Source organism: Podarcis muralis, chromosome 2 (assembly GCF_964188315.1).
Source record: "Podarcis muralis chromosome 2, rPodMur119.hap1.1, whole genome shotgun sequence".
Taxonomy (NCBI): Eukaryota; Metazoa; Chordata; class Lepidosauria; order Squamata; family Lacertidae; genus Podarcis; species Podarcis muralis.
The window spans coordinates 108,080,333-108,098,572 of record NC_135656.1 but is presented as its reverse complement, the minus strand read 5'-3'; the positions used below and the strand labels follow the sequence as shown (position 1 = coordinate 108,098,572).

The 18,240-nt window shown below is 44.6% G+C and overlaps 1 protein-coding gene across 1 annotated transcript in view; it reads right to left on the bottom strand.

Moving 5' to 3' along the window:
• The window catches only part of LOC114590148 (uncharacterized), a 33,704-nt gene extending 18,864 nt beyond the window's left edge, over positions 1–14,840 (bottom strand). The window contains exons 1-3 of the mRNA XM_077920828.1: positions 14,634–14,840; positions 7,320–13,131; positions 5,008–6,321 (exon numbers count right to left, since the gene is read on the bottom strand). Of these exons, the coding sequence (XP_077776954.1) occupies positions 5,008–6,321; positions 7,320–7,338 (1,333 nt within the window). The 5' untranslated portion in view covers positions 7,339–13,131; positions 14,634–14,840. The remainder of the gene's footprint in view (positions 1–5,007; positions 6,322–7,319; positions 13,132–14,633) is intronic.
• Positions 14,841–18,240: the final 3,400 nt, after the last annotated feature.

Sequence of the window (18,240 nt, the reverse complement as noted above, 5' to 3'; positions counted from 1 at the left end):
GGTCAAGCACGGAGTTTTAGTTCTGCTTCCGCTGCTTGCAGTGACGCTCTGTCTAACCTCTCCCCTAGTTATGACAGGACAGGGAGTTTGGAGATTTTGTGGTTTTCTCTTCCTGTTCTGTGGATTAATTTAGCCTGTATCTGAGGGGATTTTGTACCAGAATCTCTGATTCACATCTTCCCCTTCTCCAGGGTACACGGATGTTTGTAGGGGAAAGGTCGGCTCCTAATTTTGCTGTTTCAGGCAGTATGCAGTTAGCTAAGTCACAGCTTCCCTTTGATTAAAAATGGATTATAAAATACTGTAAGCCTTGATTATGTATGAGCATATATGAATACATTGATTACTGATAACTGATTATATGGATAGCATAGGGGTAACCCTTCTTCCTTGCCTCAATATGAAAAGCAAATCTTGGATTGAGAAGATAATGGTTTGTAAAGTAAAAAAATGGCTTTAAAAAAAAGTTTGTTTGTCTCTCTTCTGAAATTTAATTTTAATGTAAAGTGTGTCAATATATTTGGGTTTGTTTATAAAGCAGAAGTGACCAGCTGCTCCTGGAAGCTAAAAATGAGCTCTGAATCATCAATATCAGACGACAAAGCGATTCTTCCAAAGCAGCTCTTTATTTGTAAGCTGGAACAGAAGTGAACTGAGGAGCTCAGTCAGCCTGCTTATATAGAGCTCCAGAAGAATCGTAACTGTTGCAACTTTCTAAAACTATCCAATCACTGAACGCCACTTTCGATCTTTCATTTGCATAACTATCTACAGTATCCCCCTGCTGGCCCAGGGTGAGAACTTCAGTACATAACACCCCTCCCCACCGAGATAAGGCGTTAGTTACAATCGTAATGGTTTTCTTATATACAGCACTACACGTAATGGTTCAATTAGGCACAAAAGCATATCGGTTAGATTTCACATACTTAGACCAACAGTGATACATGTCCAACAACATAGTCCTTTAAATAAGTTGGGCGCTTGGAAACTCTGCCAGACCACCGGGGACTGGTAGCCAAGTCCGGGGGGCCACCCAATTCTTGCTGAGGCTGTGGTGCAACCCTAGGTGGCGTTGAAACCAAGTCCCCTGGATCCACTGCTGTGGGTGGAAACTCGGCAAATGGAGTTGGTGGAATGTCAGGCACGGTAGTGGTCTGAGTCTGTGGTAAGTCTGGCTTGTGGTCGGTGATGAGGTCGAAAGTCCTGCCGTAGAGGTATTCATGGAACCTCTTCACTCCAGCCACAAGTGCCAGTGCCTCCTTGTCGAGCTGGCTGTAATTCCGTTCCGTTGGAGATAGCGTCCTGAAAAGTAGGCGAGCAGTGCTTCTCTTCTGTCTGGAAAATGGTGACTAAGGACAGTGCCAATGCCAAAAGGTGAGGCGTCACAGGGAAGGACCAGCGGCCTGGCTTCACTGTACTGTACCAGCACACTGTCCAATGAAGGGAGAGCCTTGACCGCGTTGAAGGCGGCCGTCTCCCGATGACCCCAGGACCAAGGCGTCTTGGTGCTAAGGAGTCGGTGAAGAGGCTCAGCCACCGTGGCTTTGTGGGGCAGGAACATGTTATAAAAGTTCAGCAGTCCCAGGAACGCCTGCAACTCCATCTTGATCTTTGGGATGGGCGCCTGCTGGATAGCGCGGATCTTGGATGTGGTCGGGTGAAGGCCAGAGGTGTCAATATGATAGCCCAGGAAATCCACCTGTGGAACGGCGATCGGCACTTCTCCCTCTTTACCTTGAGCCCGGCCTCTTGGAACCTGGTCAACACAGCACGGAGGCACTCGGAACAGCTGCTGGTGTGAGTCTGCGAACACCAAGACGTCATCAAAATACGGTACCACGCCCAGAAGCCCTTGCAGGAGACGCTCCATAAGGCTTTGGAAGATACCAGGAGCCACACTCACCCCGAACTGCAAACGGCGGCAACGGAATGCCCCTCGGTGGGTGACGATCGTCTGGGCTTCAGCAGTGGCATAATCGATGGGCAGTTGTTGATAGGCTCGGGCAAGGTCCAGCTTAGCAAAGACCTTACCCTCACCTAAGGAATGCAGCAGGTGTTGAAGAACAGTGTGCTGCTGAAGTGCCTTGTTGATCGTGCACTTGTAGTCAGCGCAGATTCTCACCAACCCGTCTGGCTTGACAGGCGTGACGATGGGGGTTTCCCACTTGGCGTGGTCAACCGGCTCCAAAACTCCTTGGGCGATCAGCTTGTCCAGTTGTTTCTCCACCTTAGCCTTGAGAGCAAAGGGAACCCAGCGTTGCTTTAGCTTGATGGGGGTGACTTGTGGATCAAGGCTAAAGGAGATGGGCGTACCTGTATATTGCCCCAAAGTGCTGTCAAAAACCTCGGCAAAGTCTTTGACCAGACCCTCAGTCTCTGCGTTAGAGATGCAGTTGATGCCGGTGACTTCCAGGCCGAGGGCATCAAACCAGCCTAGCCCTAGGAGGCTTGGCCGCTGACCTTCGACCACCACCTGTCAGAGCAGGCCCGAAAATACCTTGAAAGCAACTGGAACCGGCCAACGCCTAACACGGGAATGTCGTTTCCCTGGTAGTCTCTCAGGTGTACACAGTGAGAGTCGAGTTGCCTTTTGGACACTCTGGGTACCAGTCTTTTGATGGTGCTCCAAGACACAATGGACAGGGCAGACCCGGTGTCGATCTCCATGTCACATGGAGCTCCTTCAATGAGCACCGTGACGTTCAGCTTGCGTCGCGTAGGCAAGTCGGTTTGGCCAATTGTGGTTCCAGATGGGCAGCAGCAGTTGGTGAGAGCGAAATAGCTTTCCTTGGCAGATTGGGGTGAAGACTTGGACTTGCGAGTCGGTGAAGGGGGGGTGCCTGACGGAGCCGATCGGCGGACCTTAGTGATGTGGCCCCTTCTGGAACACGTCTGACAGATGGCATCTCTGAATCAACACTTGGCACAGGAATGGTTGCCTCCGCAGCCAGCACATTTGGTTGGCCTTTGGACTTCTGTTGGAACTTCCTGTGTTCCCGCTTTGCCTGGTGTGCACATCATCATCTTCACTGGAGGATGCCTCATCACTGCTGGCCTCTTCGTGATGCACTGGAACTGGCTTCCTAGCAAGACGCGGGCTGCTGGCCCTGCGGATCTCCTGGGCGGAGCGTTCAGCAGCTTCCGAGGCCACAGCCTCCTCAATGGCTTTCTGCAGCGTGAGGTCTGGCTTGGCGAGGAGACGCCGTTGCAGATGGATGTCCCGGACCCCTCAGATGATTTGATCCATCAGGGCATCGTTTAAGTCTTGGAACTCACAATGCATTGCAGCCTGTCAGAGGGCGGTGGTGTAGTTGTTGATTGACTCCCCCTCTGCCTGGTTCCGGTGGTAGAACGCATGGCAGGCAGCAATCCTGGACGGCTTTGGTGCGTAGTGGTTTCAGAGCTTCTCTTGAATCGTGTCCCATGGTGTTGCCTGGACTGCTTCAGGCTCAACCAACGCTCGGGGCGTCTCGAACACCTCAGGCCCACAGAGACTGAGGAATAGGCCCGGCTTCTGTTCCTTTGATACTGCTGTCAGCTCGTTGGCTTGGAGGTAGCAGTCAAACAGAGCAAGGTAGGAGTTCCATGATTTAGAGGCTGGCAGAAACAGCAGTAGAGGCACAAGTGAAGCCATGATTCCGATGCTGGCGTGAAGGGCGATGGATGGAACACAGTGCTCTAGCCAGAACAGTCAGCTCTGAATTGGTTCTGTTCAGTGATTTCGCTCAGTGATTCAGCTCAGTTCAGAGGATGGCCGCATCTGGCTGTGCTCTGATGTCCATCGATCCCATCCTCGTCGCCACTGTTAGGTTGAGGGCGAACATATCAGACGACACAGCGATTCTTCCAAAGCAGCTCTTTATTTGTAAGCTGGAACAGAACTGAACTGAGCTCAGTCGGCCTGCTTATAACTGAACTGAGCTCAGTCGGCCTCCAGAACAACCGTAGCTGTTGCAACTTTCTAAACCTATCCAATCACTGAACGTCACTTTCGATCCTTCATTTGCATAACTATCTACAGTATCCCGCTACATAGTAGGGCTGGGTGAGTCTGGGCCCCACTGAAGTGAAGGACATGAGGCAGGGAGTTGATAATGCAGGACAGAAAGCACAGAGTGTATGAGCTGAGGTTACGAGACGCAGAAGTGACGGGGGTGACTAGGGATGAAAGGGGGTGGACCTCTTCATTGGGAGCACCGCCATTTCTAGAAGACAGGTTTTTGTTCTCTCACTAGGATCATTAAGTTTCTAACTGGTAAGAAGACTCCTTTTCCTTTGTTCTGCTTATCTACGGCCAAGGGGGAAGGAAGCCAATTCCCTGAAGCGTGACAGATGCTGATCCACAAGACAAGGGCAGCCCATCATTTTGGCAGTGAAGGGCAGAGTAAAAACTCAACAGATTCATCACAAACCTTGAACATTCCATATTCACACTTCCCCCATTTATCTAGCAACAACTTGCAACATCTTTTGTACATCAAGTATTTGTGACCTTCATTACTTTAATATATATGTGTATACAAATTTAAATACAAAAAACCAGAACATCACATGGGTTCCATGTATTTAAAATTGATTTCTGCCTTTATGAGTTTCTTGATGTGAATTAAATAGTGAAACTAGAGTTGAACGCTGCATACATATATATGGCTTTTCACCTGTGTGAATTCGTTCATGAATATTAAGGTCTCCACTACAACTGAAGCTCTTTCCACACTCCATACATTTAAATCGTTTCTGCCATGTGAGTTTGTTGATGTATTCTAAGTTTTCCACTTTCACTGAAGTTATTTCCACATTTAGTGCATTGAAATGGTTTCTCCCCCATGTGAGTTCGTTGATGTATTCTAAGGGCTCCACTACGACTGAAGATTTTTCCACATTCAATGCATTTAAATGGTTTCTCCCCCGTGTGAGTTCGTTGATGTGTTCTGAGGTCTCCACTACGACTGAAGATTTTTCCACATTCAATGCATTTAAATGGTTTCTCCCCAGTGTGAGTACGTTGATGTATTCTAAGGTCTCCACTACGACTGAAGATTTTTCCACATTCAATGCATTTAATTGGTTTTTCCCCAGTGTGAGTACGTTGATGTATTCTAAGGTCTCCACTTTGACTGAAGATTTTTCCACATTCAATGCATTTAAATGGTTTCTCCCCCGTGTGAGTTCGTTGATGTCTTCTGAGGTCTCCACTACGACTGAAGATTTTTCCACATTCAATGCATTTAAATGGTTTCTCCCCCGTGTGAGTTCGTTGATGTGTTCTGAGGTCTCCACTACGACTGAAGATTTTTCCACATTCAATGCATTTAAATGGTTTCTCCCCAGTGTGAGTTCGTTGATGTGTTCTAAGGGTTCCACTTTGACTGAATCTCTTTCCACATTCAGTGCATTGAAATGGTTTCTCCCCCGTGTGAGTTCGTTGATGTGTTCTGAGGTCTCCACTACGACTGAAGATTTTTCCACATTCAATGCATTTAATTGGTTCTTCCCCAGTGTGAGTACGTTGATGTATTCTAAGGTCTCTACTACGACTGAAGATTTTTCCACATTCAATGCATTTAAATGGTTTCTCCCCCGTGTGAGTTCGTTGATGTGTTCTGAGGTGTCCACTATGACTAAAGAGTTTTCCACATTCAATGCATTTAAATGGTTTTTCCCCAGTGTGAGTTCGTTGATGTGTTCTAAGGTTTCCACTACAACTGAAGCTCTTTCCACATTCAGTGCATTGAAATGGTTTCTCCCCCGTGTGAGTTCGTTGATGTCTTCTAAGGGCTCCACTACAAGGGAAGCTCTTTCCACATTCAATGCATTCAATGCATTCAAATGGTTTCTCCCCTGTGTGAGTTCGTTGATGTATTCTAAGGACTCCACTACGACTGAAGCTCTTTCCACATTCAATGCATTCAAATGGTTTCTCCCCTGTGTGAGTTCGTTGATGTGTTCTAAGGATTCCACTACGACTGAAGCTCTTTCCACATTCAATACATTTAAATGGTTTCTCCCCCGTGTGAGTTCGTTGATGTGTTCTAAGATTGCCACTATGCCTGAAGCTGTTTCCACATTCAGTGCATTGAAATGGTTTCTCCCCCGTGTGAGTTCGTTGATGTGTTCTAAGATTGCCACTATGACTGAAGCTCTTTCCACATTCAATGCATTTAAATGGATTCTCTCCTGTGTGAGTTTGTTGGTGTATCCTCATTCTTCCACAGTGACTAAAGCACATTCCACATTCCCTGCATTTAAACTGTTTCTTTGTTCTTCCCAATGAATTCACAGATGGCTCCGTAGAATTCTGACCATCGTCTTCCTCACCTGTTTGGGAGTGGGGGCGGGGGAGAGAGAATCCTGTTAGACTTGAAAGGAACTGAACACACGTCGATTCCCATGTGCACCTTCTCTTATTTTAACACCCTCTCCATTCTCAACTGTCCTCTCCATGTTCCAAATTTTTAGGAATGCAGATGAGATAATGGCAAGAGAAACCCATGATCACTCCATTCACACTTAAGAGAGCAGCATCATTTTATAATAAAGATCTACGGTGGAACTGTCTTATGAGAAACATCTGTCTTTTTCTTTTTCAAGTGAGGAAAGGATCACAGGCTCCAATAGCAGTCTCCCCTATGAGTAAGAAGTAAAACTGAACTGTTCTTATGTAACATGTAAGTGTAAAAATATTACAACATATTAGAACCTAAACAGAGCCTGCTGCATTGGGTAAAGGCCCACCTAGTCCAGCATCCTGTTTTCACAGTGGCCAAGCAAATGCGCGGGGGAAACCAGCAAGCAAGATTTCAGCCCAAAAGCCCTCTGCTCTCCTGTGCTTTCCAGAAACTAGTATTAAGAAGCATTATTGCCTAGGACCGCAAGCGCAGAGCACAGACACCAGCCTAATCCCTTTTCCCCCCAAGATATCAAACTTGCTGGCAGTCACTGTTTCCAGTAGGATAGAAGTCCATAGATTAACTATGCTTCTGTTTATTCATCTTCTGCAGCTCTGAAAGGCACATAAATGTATTATGGCTTAAGCTTTTGTGGGCTGCAGTCTGACAAAGGGGACTCTTGATTAGGAAAGCTGGTGCCACTTGGTCTTCATATGCCCAATCCTATGTGTAGAGCCTCCAGCCACATGAATTGTGTATCATGATAACAGGTCCTTTGTCCCGAAAGCCCACGAAACTGGGGAGGTGCATGCATCTACTGTATTTTTCTGCTGGTGGAATGTATCACTCTGATCCAGTCTTTAAAAAAATAAAAGTAATATAAACTATTTAAATATATGAAGAATACATAATGACGGGAAGCATTACCATAGCCCCCTTCACCCATTTTCCTGGATTGGTGTGCAACATCATTTTCGTCACTTAATCCTGCAGTGGAAATAACACCAGAGATTTAAAAGCACAGAGAAAGAAAATCTGCCCCCACTACTTTATGAAAGGGATTCCAAAAACAAAGAGCTGCTTTGAAAAAGGCCTCACCCCTCCCTCCCTCCTTCCTTTCTTCCTGCCTGGCCCTTCCTGCCTTTGGTCTCCTCTCCATCTTTTCCTCTTTCTCCCTCCACCATCCAGCCATCCATGTCCCCATCTCCTCTCCCCTGGAACTCAACAGATTTCTCCGAGGGCCCTGGGAGGGGATGATCAGAGGTTGCAGGGAGGGATGCGGGAGACAGCTTGAGCAGGTCAGCTGTCCATATTCCTCTGTCCATCCTGACCAGGTTTGCAGGTTCAACATCTTGAGAAGCAAATAAGCCAAGGCAAGTTGTAGCTTCCTGGGAGGAAGGAAGAAGTCAAGGGAGTCTCAGAGCCCCTGCAGGGATTTTTTTGACCCTGTAGAATCCCCTATTGGGCACCTGCTTCCCAAGAGCCTCCACCCATTTTCAAACACCTTTGGCAATTCCTTCCATCTGCCTGTCCCTTCTCCCTTCCTAAGGCTGGCATGGTATGGGCAGTAGTGGCCTTGTGGCAGTTGCCCAAAGGGCCACAATAAATGTGATAACGTCTACCCCTTTAAATCCTTGAGTGTGCTTCTAATACAGAAGTTATGGTAGCCTGTGCTTTATGAAACTGATTATTTTGCAAGTTGCCGCCCCCCAATAGGGGCAGAAATACAGCTAATATGAGCATCACAAAGATACAGCTGAAAGCTGGAACATGAGTTGCTATATGATGCAAATGGCTGCATGTAACACAGGTTCCCAACATGCACACCAACACAACGTAACAGAACGTGGTAGGCATCAGAACATATTCAGCAGAAATTGCCAGCGCTCGTTGCGCGTGTGTATTATAATAAAAGGAGGTAATGATGAATATCAGGAACGTGCAACTGCAAAGGGACTTTTTTAAGGAGGCGGGGGATGCAATAAAAATTTAATTCTTTTTGCAACAACAAACATTAAAACAAGCAAAAACAGAAATAGGAGCATATGCAGAAGTTCTTGCGGAAAGGGGGCGCGGCCTTCAAAGGTCTCACAATCGACCCAAAACAACACAGAGGTCTACCTGTCAATTGCGGTCCAGCGCTTGGACATCTCTGATGTATATGATTGGTTGAAATAGAAATGCTTTGTTTGAAATTATATAAATACCAATGCCTGGACCACATATGTGGTGGAGTTGTGAGGAAATTAATAAATTTTGGATAGTAGTACACAAAGAACTAAAGAAGATGTTGAAAATATCAATAACAAAGAAACCAGAGACATATCTCCTTGAATTGACAGATGATGAGATACCACGGGGGGGGGGGGGGGAGAGAGAGAATTTTTCCCTAGGCAAGTACAGCTGCTAGAATAGTGATTGCTGCTAGGTGGAAGTCAAAAACTATACCCACAAAGGAGGAATGGATTTGTAAACTAAATGAATATTTAATTCTGGCAAAATTAACTGCTATAATAAGAAATCAGTCGAATCAAAAATTTAAAAAGGAGTGGAAATGTTTTGATGAATATATGGCAAAATATTGCTCAAAAAAAGATATGCTAATATGCCTAGATTAAAATGTGAAGTACTGGATGGAAGAAAAAATTAGTAAGGAAAGACAATAAGAATATGTAGATGATTTGATAATCTGACACATCAGGATCTGTACCAAGTAATATTTAATGACCGTGTCCTTCATGGATCACTGCCTTGTCATGGCAAAGGGGCTTGAATAACTCAGAGACACTATGAGCTATGCCGTGCAGGGCCACCCAAGACAGACAAGTCAAAGTGGAGAGTTTTGACTAAACGTGATCCACCTGGAGCAGGAACCAGCAAGCCACGCCAGTATCCCTGCCGAGAAGACTCCATGGTCGTATAAAAGTTATGACACTGGAAGATGAACCCCTCAGGTAGGAAGGCATCCAACATGCTACTGAGGAAGAGCGGAGGACAAGTACAAATAGATCCAGAGCTGATGAAGCAGCTGGGCCAAAGCCGAAAGGTCGCTCAGTTGCGGATGTGCCTGGAAGTGAAAGGAAAGTCCAGTGCTGCAAAGAAAAATATTGCATAGGAACCTGGAATGTAAGATTCATGAACCATGGTAAGCTGGATGTGGTCAAAAATGAAATGGCAAGAATAAGTATTGACATCCTGGGCATCAGTGAACTAAAATGGACCTGAATGGGTGAATTCAATTTGGATGATCATCATATCTACTACTGTGGACAAGATTCCCATAGAAGAAATGGAGTGGCCCTCATAGTCAACAAGAGAGTGGCAAAAGCTGTACTGGGATGCAATCTCAAAAATGATAGAATGATCTCTTTCAATATAATTTTTATTAACAAACCAATCAAATCACATTAATTCCAAATTACACAGCCAAATTTTTAAATTTTTGTTGGGGGTACCCATGCTTCGAGCTCAGAAAGGGATCCAAACATCTCTCTTGCTGCTGCTTTAATGATCACAGTTCTGTCCAAATGGTATTCACAGTTCTCAGTTCTATTCCATCTTCTCTTTATTATTTTCCTCATCTTCTTATTGTTGTCATATACTCCTTTCTTTGTGACCTCTGATAGTCTCCACAAGCGGGTTGAAAACAAACGTTATATCCTGTGTGGATTTTCCATTCCTCCAAGAGCCATATTCAATACAGACAGACGCCATTTCCACACTTCCGTACAAAACATTCTTAAAGCCTGTCCATTAATTCTCGCAGACCTGTCAGTCTCTCCTCAATCTTCTTAGGGGGTTCTGCCAGGTCAAACTCACAGTTCGATGTAATAACAAGCCATGGTCTGTTCCCCTCGATCATAAATCCTGTAGGCAGGCCTGCCCTAACAAATCTCTTTTTATAACTGCGCCACAAAGGCCTTTCATTCCTTTCCAATATTCCACAAGCCATGTCTTTGATTAGTAATTTATTTCCACACAGATCTTAATCATCCTGCTTGTAATCAGTAATTGCAACGATTCTTCTTGGGGGGAGGGTTGTTAGGTACTCACACGAGATAAAAAAAGAAAGGTTCCCCCCCCTTTCAGTCCCGTTCTGACATACCGACCCTTTGATGTATCTTCTTCTTGATATATTGTTGAATCCAGCCCATCGCTCTACTTCAGAGATCACTTCAATTAGCAGTCTTAACTCCCGATCTTCACTCGAAATATGTGCATTTGCTTCTCTCTAATTGTTTATTTCGAGCTCCTGCAACCAGTTCGCGTGATCAGAGACAGCGTCCAGGAGAGCTGGCCCCCATGGGGGCTGTGCGCCTAATGATAGAATGATCTCGATACAAATGAAGGCAGACCTTTTAACATCACAGTAATCCAGGTTTATGCACCAACTACCAATGCTGAGGTACGCGGGTGGCGCTGTGGGTTAAATTACAGAGCCTAGGACTTGCCAATCAGAAGGTCGGCGCTTTGAATCCCCGCAACAGGGTGAGCTCCCGTTGTTCGGTCCCTGCTCCTGCCAAGCTAGCAGTTCGAAAGCACATCAAAGTGCAAGTAGATAAATAGGTACCGCTTCAGCGGGGAGGTAAATGGTGTTTCCATGCGCTGCTCTGGTTCGCCAGAAGCGGCTTAGTTATGCTGGCCACACGACTGTCTGCAGACAAATGCCAGCTCCCTCGGCCAGTAAAGCAAGATGAGTGCCCCAACCCCAGAGTCAGCCATGACTGGACCTAATGGTCAGGGGTCCCTTTACCTTACCAATGCTCAACAAAATGAACTTGACCAATTCTATGAAGACAAATCCAAGGCAGACCTTTTAACATCACAGTAATCCAGGTTTATGCACCAACTACTGGTGCTGAAGAAACTGAAATTGACCAATTCTATGAAGACTTACAACACCTTCTAGAAGTGACACCAAAGAAGGATGTTCTTCTCATCATAGGGGATTGGAATGCTAAAGCAGGGAGTCAACGAGATAAAAGGAACAACTGGCAAGTTTGGCCTTGGAGTTCAAAACGAAGCAGTGCAAAGGCTAATAGAGTTCTCTCAAGAGAACAAGCTGATCATAACAAACACTCTTTTCCAACAACACATGAGATGACTCTACACATGCACATCACCAGATGGGCAGCATTGAAATCAGATTACTTATATTCTTTGCAGCCAAAGATGGAGAAGCTCTATACAGCAAAAACAAGACCTGGAGCTGACTGTGGCTCAGAGCATCAGCTTCTTATAGCAAAATTCAAGCTTTAACTGAAGAAAGTAGGGAAAGCCACTGGTCCAGTAAGATACAATCGAAATCAAATCCCTTATGAATACACAGTGGAAGAGATTTAAGGATTTAGATTTGGTGGACAGAGTGCCTGAAGAACTATGGATGGAGGCTTGGAACATCATACAGGAGGCAGCAATGAAAATCATCCCAATGAAAAGGAAATGAAAGACAGCAAAGTGGTTGTCCAATGAGGCCTTACAAACCACAGGTGACAGAAGGCAAGCAAAATGCAAGGGAGATAGTTAAAGATACAGGAAACTGAATGCAGACTTGTAACAAATAGCAAGGAGAGACAAGAGGGACTTCTTAAACGAGCAGTGCCAACAATAGAGGGAAACAATAGAATGGGGAAAAACCAGAGATCTGTTCAAGAAAATTGGAGATATGAAAGGAACATTTTATGCAAAGATTACCATAATAAAGGACAAAAGTGGTAAGGACCTAACAGAAGCAGAAGACATCAAGAAGAGGTGGCAAGAATACACAGAGGAATTATACCAGAAAGATATGGATGTCCCATACACCCCAGGTAGTGTGACTGATGACCTTGAGCCAGACATCCTGGAGAGTGAAGTCAAATGGGCCTTAGAAATCACTGCTAATAACAAGGCCAGTGGAAGTGATGACGTTCCAGCGGAACTATTTAAAAACTTAAAAGATGATACTGTTAAGGTACTACACTCAATATGCCAGCAAGTTTGGAAAACTCAGCAGTGGCCAGAGGATTGGAGAAGATCAGTCTACAACGCAATCCCAAAGAAGGGCAGTGCCAAAGAATGCTCCAACTACCGCACAATTGCGCTCATTTCACACACTAGCAAGGTTATGCTTAAAATTCTACAAGGCAAGCTTAAGCAGTATGCGTACCGAGAACTCCCAGAAGTACAATCTGGATTTTGGAGGGGCAGAGGAACCAGAGACCAAATTGCAAACATGCACTGTATTAGGGAGAAAGCTAGAGAGTTCCAGAAAGACATCTACTTCTGCTTCATTGACTACGCAAAAGCCTTCGACTGTGTGGACCACAGCAAACTATGGCAAATTCTTAAAGAAATGGGAGTGCCTGACCACCTCATCTGTCTCCTGAGAAATCTCTATGTGGGACAAGAAGCAACAGTTAGAACTGGATATGGAACAACTGATTGGCTCAAAATTGGGAAAGGAGTACGACAAGGCTGTATATTGTCTCCTTGCTTATTTAACTTATATGCAGAGGACGAGATGGTTGCACAGTGCTCTCAAAGCTACTAACACGAGTTTGACCAAACTACAGGAGGCAGTGGAAAACAGGAGTACCTGGCGTGCTCTGGTCCATTGGTTAACAAAGAGTCAGACACGACTAAGTGACTAAACAACAACAACGATGTCCAATCAGCATTCCCTAATGTAGAAGCAATTCTGACAATGTTTCTTTGAATGATGATTGCAAATTGCCATTTGTAAAGATCCGTTTCTCAGCTGAAGAGGATAAAAAATGAATTTGAACAACAATGTCTCAAGATAAATTATGTTACTTCAGCCTCATGTACATAGATAGTGACAAGCTAAGCAGTTTATCATTTGATGATATCATCAATGACTTTGCTTTGGCAAGGCAAGAAGGAAAGTATTGTAATTTAGATCATGTTTGTGTACTGTTTGTATACACAGTACACAATGAATAATGATAAAATTTTACAGTTGAATGGGTATTGGGTAGATGCAGTAATACAATTAGTCCTGTAAAATAATTTTATGTACAGGTGTGTATAGTATTGGTATTATTTATAAATGCAACATATTACTAGAAATACTGTGTTTTACACTCACTAAGTGTAACAGGGTACAAAGGTCTGCTATCCCAATGAAGAATGTGGACTATTATGGTAATATTGATACTGATATAAAAAATGCATTGTATTAACTACAATTGCATTGTACAGGTTATAACACTTAATTTCATATTAATAATGCTATTTATAATTATTAGTAATTTGCATCAGATATTTACACCTATTATTATAGCAAGTTTCTAGGACTAGATTAGGAGTCTTTGTAAATTGTGTTTCTAAAGGAACTTTTGTTATTGCCAAATGCCAATGTGTTTGCATTAAGTTTGTTATGAATAACAAAATCATTTTAAGTTAGAGCTTAATAATTATTTCACTATTAATATTCTTAGTAATTGTATTTCAGCTCAACAATTACTTTGAGAAAATACATACTCTACTATGTGCAAATGGTTTAGATACCTATTAGGTCCATAAATTACCATATAGCATATATTCAACACAAAAAACAGCAACAATTTGTTGTTGACAAAAGACAGCTACCTCCAGTACCTTAGGGCCTCATCAAACCTCAATCCGGCCCTGCCCCCACTACTTTATGCAAGGAGTTCAAGAACAAAGAGCTCTTTGGAGAAGGCCTCACCCCTTCCTTCTTCCTGCCAGGACCCCCCTGGCTTTGTTTTCCTCCCCATCTTTTCCTCTTTCTCCCTCTGCCATCCAGCAATCCATGTCCCCATCTCCTCTACAAAACGGAAGACTTGGATGTTTGGATGCTTTTGGTTTTTCTTATTTTGTTGGAAGCCGCCCAGAGTGGCTGGGGAATCCCAGAAAATGGGGGCGGGGTATAAATAGCATTTATTTATATTATTATTTATTATTATTATTATTATTATTATTATTATTATTATTATTATTATTACTACTACTATGGCGAGGCTGGTCTGCAATACCCAGCCCTCTCCCCTTTCCCGCCTAATTCCCTGCAACTTCCTTTGCACCAGATCCGGGCAGGAGGAAGCTTCTCTCTTTCCACAACGGAACACACACCCCTCCACCTTCAAGACCCCGTTAAAAAGACCAGCTCCCTTTCCTCCCTTCTCTTCTTCTCCCCGTCCCGGGGCTTCTCATCCTGGACCCCCCACCCCTTGCCAAGCCCCTTCCCTCCTTCCCCGCCGCTGGCTTTGCACTCACCCGAAATCCTGGCGATGGTGGCAGCGACCCTGAGCAGCGGGGGCGGGAATGGGAGCCCCCGCCAGGGAGGCAGGATATTTCCGGGGGCGGGATAATTGCAGGACCCAGCCAATGGGGAGGGAAGGGAGGGAACCTGGGCTTCGAATATAGGGAACAGATGCTCGTTGCCTTAAGGGTTAAAGCCAGAGAGTGCAAGCTGCCATAGAGAGAGAGAAAGAGAAGGTGGGGCTGTTCCATACTGACCTGGGAAAGGGGGCCCGGCTTAAGTGGAACAGCTGACCCGCCCTCTCTGCCGTCCTGCACTGCCCTTGTCCTGCAAGGAATCCGCTGAGTGCAAAGCGCCTTGGAGTGCAGCAAGCTTTGGGGTGTGTGTGCAATGCAATGCAATAACCATGGAACTGGGGTTGGGGGTGGAGAGAGAGCAGGCAGGGAAGCAGTGGTTCAAGTGTGGGGGTATTGCAGCTGATTCAGCCTCTTTGCAAAGAAGAGACAGGGGCCTCTTCCTGAAGGTTCTCTCTCTCTCTCTCTCTCTCTCTCTCTCTCACACACACACACACACACACACACACACACACCCCACACGAAGAGCCCTGTAGTTTGATCTAGCCATCTAGTCCTGCACCCTGTTAGAATCATAGAATCGTTGAGATGGAAGGGGACCCTGAGAGTCATCTAGTCCAACCCCCTGCAATGCAGGAATCTCAGCACTGTCTCCTCACGGTGGCCAAGCCTGCAAGGAGGATGGGAGCTCCAGAGCATCTCTCCCCTCCAGCGGCTTCCGGGAACTGCTATTCAATTAAGCATAATAATAATATTATAACAACAACATTATTTATACCCGCTCATCTGGCTGGGTTTCCCCAGCCACTAGGGCAGCTCCCAACAGATTATTTTTTAAAAACCAATGAAACATCAAACATTAAAAGCTTCTCCATACAGGGGTGCCTTCAGTTGTCTTATAAAAGTCAGATAGATAATTATTTCCTTGACATCTGACAGGAGAGCGTTCCACAGAGCAGGTGCCGCTACCAAGAAGGCTCTCTGCCTGGTTCCCTGTCTTTGAGTTGATATAGAGCATCCGTCCTAAATTTGTCAGCTTCTCTCAAAGAAGCAGATTCAGGAAGTTTTTAATGTTTGATGTCTTACTATGTTTTTATATTTTGCTGGAAGCTGCCCCAATTGGCTGGGGAATAATGATGATGATGATACCACTTGTTCAATCTGAAAATTTCTTTTACCAGTGCATTTGGGAGCATCAGAATAACTTGAGGTAATATATTCATACAAAATCTTTGCTCCCGATTCATTGTTTGCAATCCCACTGGGATTGATCTGAGTCCTGGGATAGTTCAGCTGGTAGAGCATGAGTTTCTTGAGGTTGTGGGTTTTCCAACTCTATGATTCTGTGGTCTATGAACCTCACTTATTCGCAATGAGGGAACCACCACAATTTTTTTTAAAGCAAAATTTTGTTAGAAGTTCTGCAACCCACCTTTGCCTAATAGGAGTTTGCCTTTGTAAAACTGGAGAGTGAAAGGAGAAGGAATCTCAGGGTGGGCTTTTTTGTGGGGGATATGGCTTTTCTGGTCAGTGGGCAGAAGGAGCTTGGGTCTATCCCTAGCTAGAGATCTGCCATCCCCTTGTATTGGTCCAGATTTGGGTCTCTACCTCACAGGAGTTTAGGCGCACACAGTTGCCACATATTGACTGCAGCAGGCGATGGATCCCTTGCATGTGTAAACAACCATTGGGGGTCACTCTGAAACAACACAGAGATTGGGAAAGGACTGGCAGAATCCGAGACCAGGGAGAGGAGACGGTGGAAGAAGATTGGGAAAAGTTTAAAGACTATTTATAGAAATAATGTAATATTAATGAGTGTTAGAAAAATGTTGGAATGAAGTTATACGGCTTTAGTAGAAATGTTATAAGGAATTAAGTATAAATAGATTATTAGAGTATTAAAGGGAAAATAAGGTTAAAATATGTTAAGATAAATTATGACAGAAAATAGAGGAAGATGGAAAGGATTTGCTGAAACAATTAATAGAAGTGGAACACAAAAAGGGAGGTGTGAGCAGGTCGTTGAAACAAGTTAATGAAAGATAAGATATTGAAATGGTAAGATGTGTGTTTTTAAATTGGTTTTGTTTAGCTTATTGTATTAGTGTTGTGTTATGTAATGTTTATATATTGTATTGTATTGTTTTCTTTTTTCTTCTTTTCTCCTTCCTTTTTTTTGTAGTGTTTAAAAATAATAAATATTATTTTAAAAAAAAAAGATTGGGCATTGCTTTGACGAATATCCTGCAACCAAAAACCACCTGGACACTCTGGTCTCTCCCACCGCCAATATAAACAAAATACCTGTTTACCTGACACTGACACAAAGGCTCACATGCTATAGAAATGAGTGTATAATGTGTTTTAAAATGCCCTTAAGCAGTTAGTGACATTTTAATTTTTTTCTCCCCCCCCCTTTTTTTTTTTTTGCTGTGTTGGGGGGGGGGGATATCTGGTTCAGGATTTTGTTTTTCTTTTTTGTTGTTTATTGGTTGTATAGTTTGTGTTTTGTTCTTAAGGGGCAGGATCAGGGCTGCATGGGAGTGGGCCCCAGCCAACAGAATGGCTGGTGCAAGTTCTATTGTGCACTGGGACATCTGATCTCAGTGATCATGGGCAGGAGGAGGAGTTACACTAAGACCAGACCATGTCATTACCAAGGAGGCAGGATTAATCATTGTTTGAAGACTATCCCTGCCTCTGGGTCTGGTCTTGACCGGATGGATACTGGAATCAACAAGGGAAACCCACATGACCTGAAGGTGTTGCTGGGCAGTTTAAAGCAATATCAGAATGCTATTAAAATCAGTTAAAATGATTTACATTCTTTATACAGAAAAAATGCAAGCTGGATCAAAACAGTATCCTGGCAACACACCTCCCCCCTGCCCAAAATCCAACATGAGGCAGAGTCCTGCGGGCATATATAGCAGGGCTCAGCAAAACGCAACCAGGGGCCTTGATTTATTTAAAAAACACTCTACTTTTCTGCTGCCATATCCTTCCTTTCTTCCATCATGAAACTCAAGGTGGTATACGTGTGGCCTCCTCCCAAGACCCAGGACTGCTTAGCCTAGGCAGCAATATGTCCTACAAGCCGACGTCATTCAGTCTTGGGTCCCTAGATGTTGTTGGACTACAACTCCCATCATCCCCGGGGCTCTTAGTCAACAAGGACCCAACTCTGATGAACTCGGTCTTAGGATGGAGCCTGCAAGTAAGTGTAGGAACCTCTGGCCCTCCAGATGTTGCTGAATTACAACCCCCATCGGGATCAGCAATCGTCATATATGGCTATGGATGAAGGAAGGGGGATGCTGTCATTGAGAAGAAGTTGAAGGCAAGGTACTCTCTCTATCTCCAGTGCACCAGAGCAGCCTGTCCAGTAAAGACATGGATGAAAATGCTGAGGCACTGAGTGCTTCTGATCCAAAACATTACCCTTTTCCAGCACACTCCATTGCTTTCCATCCCTCTCCAGTTTTCCATTCCTGCTGTCAACCAGCGCCCCACCCCCACAGCCAGTTTTCTGTATCCACAGACC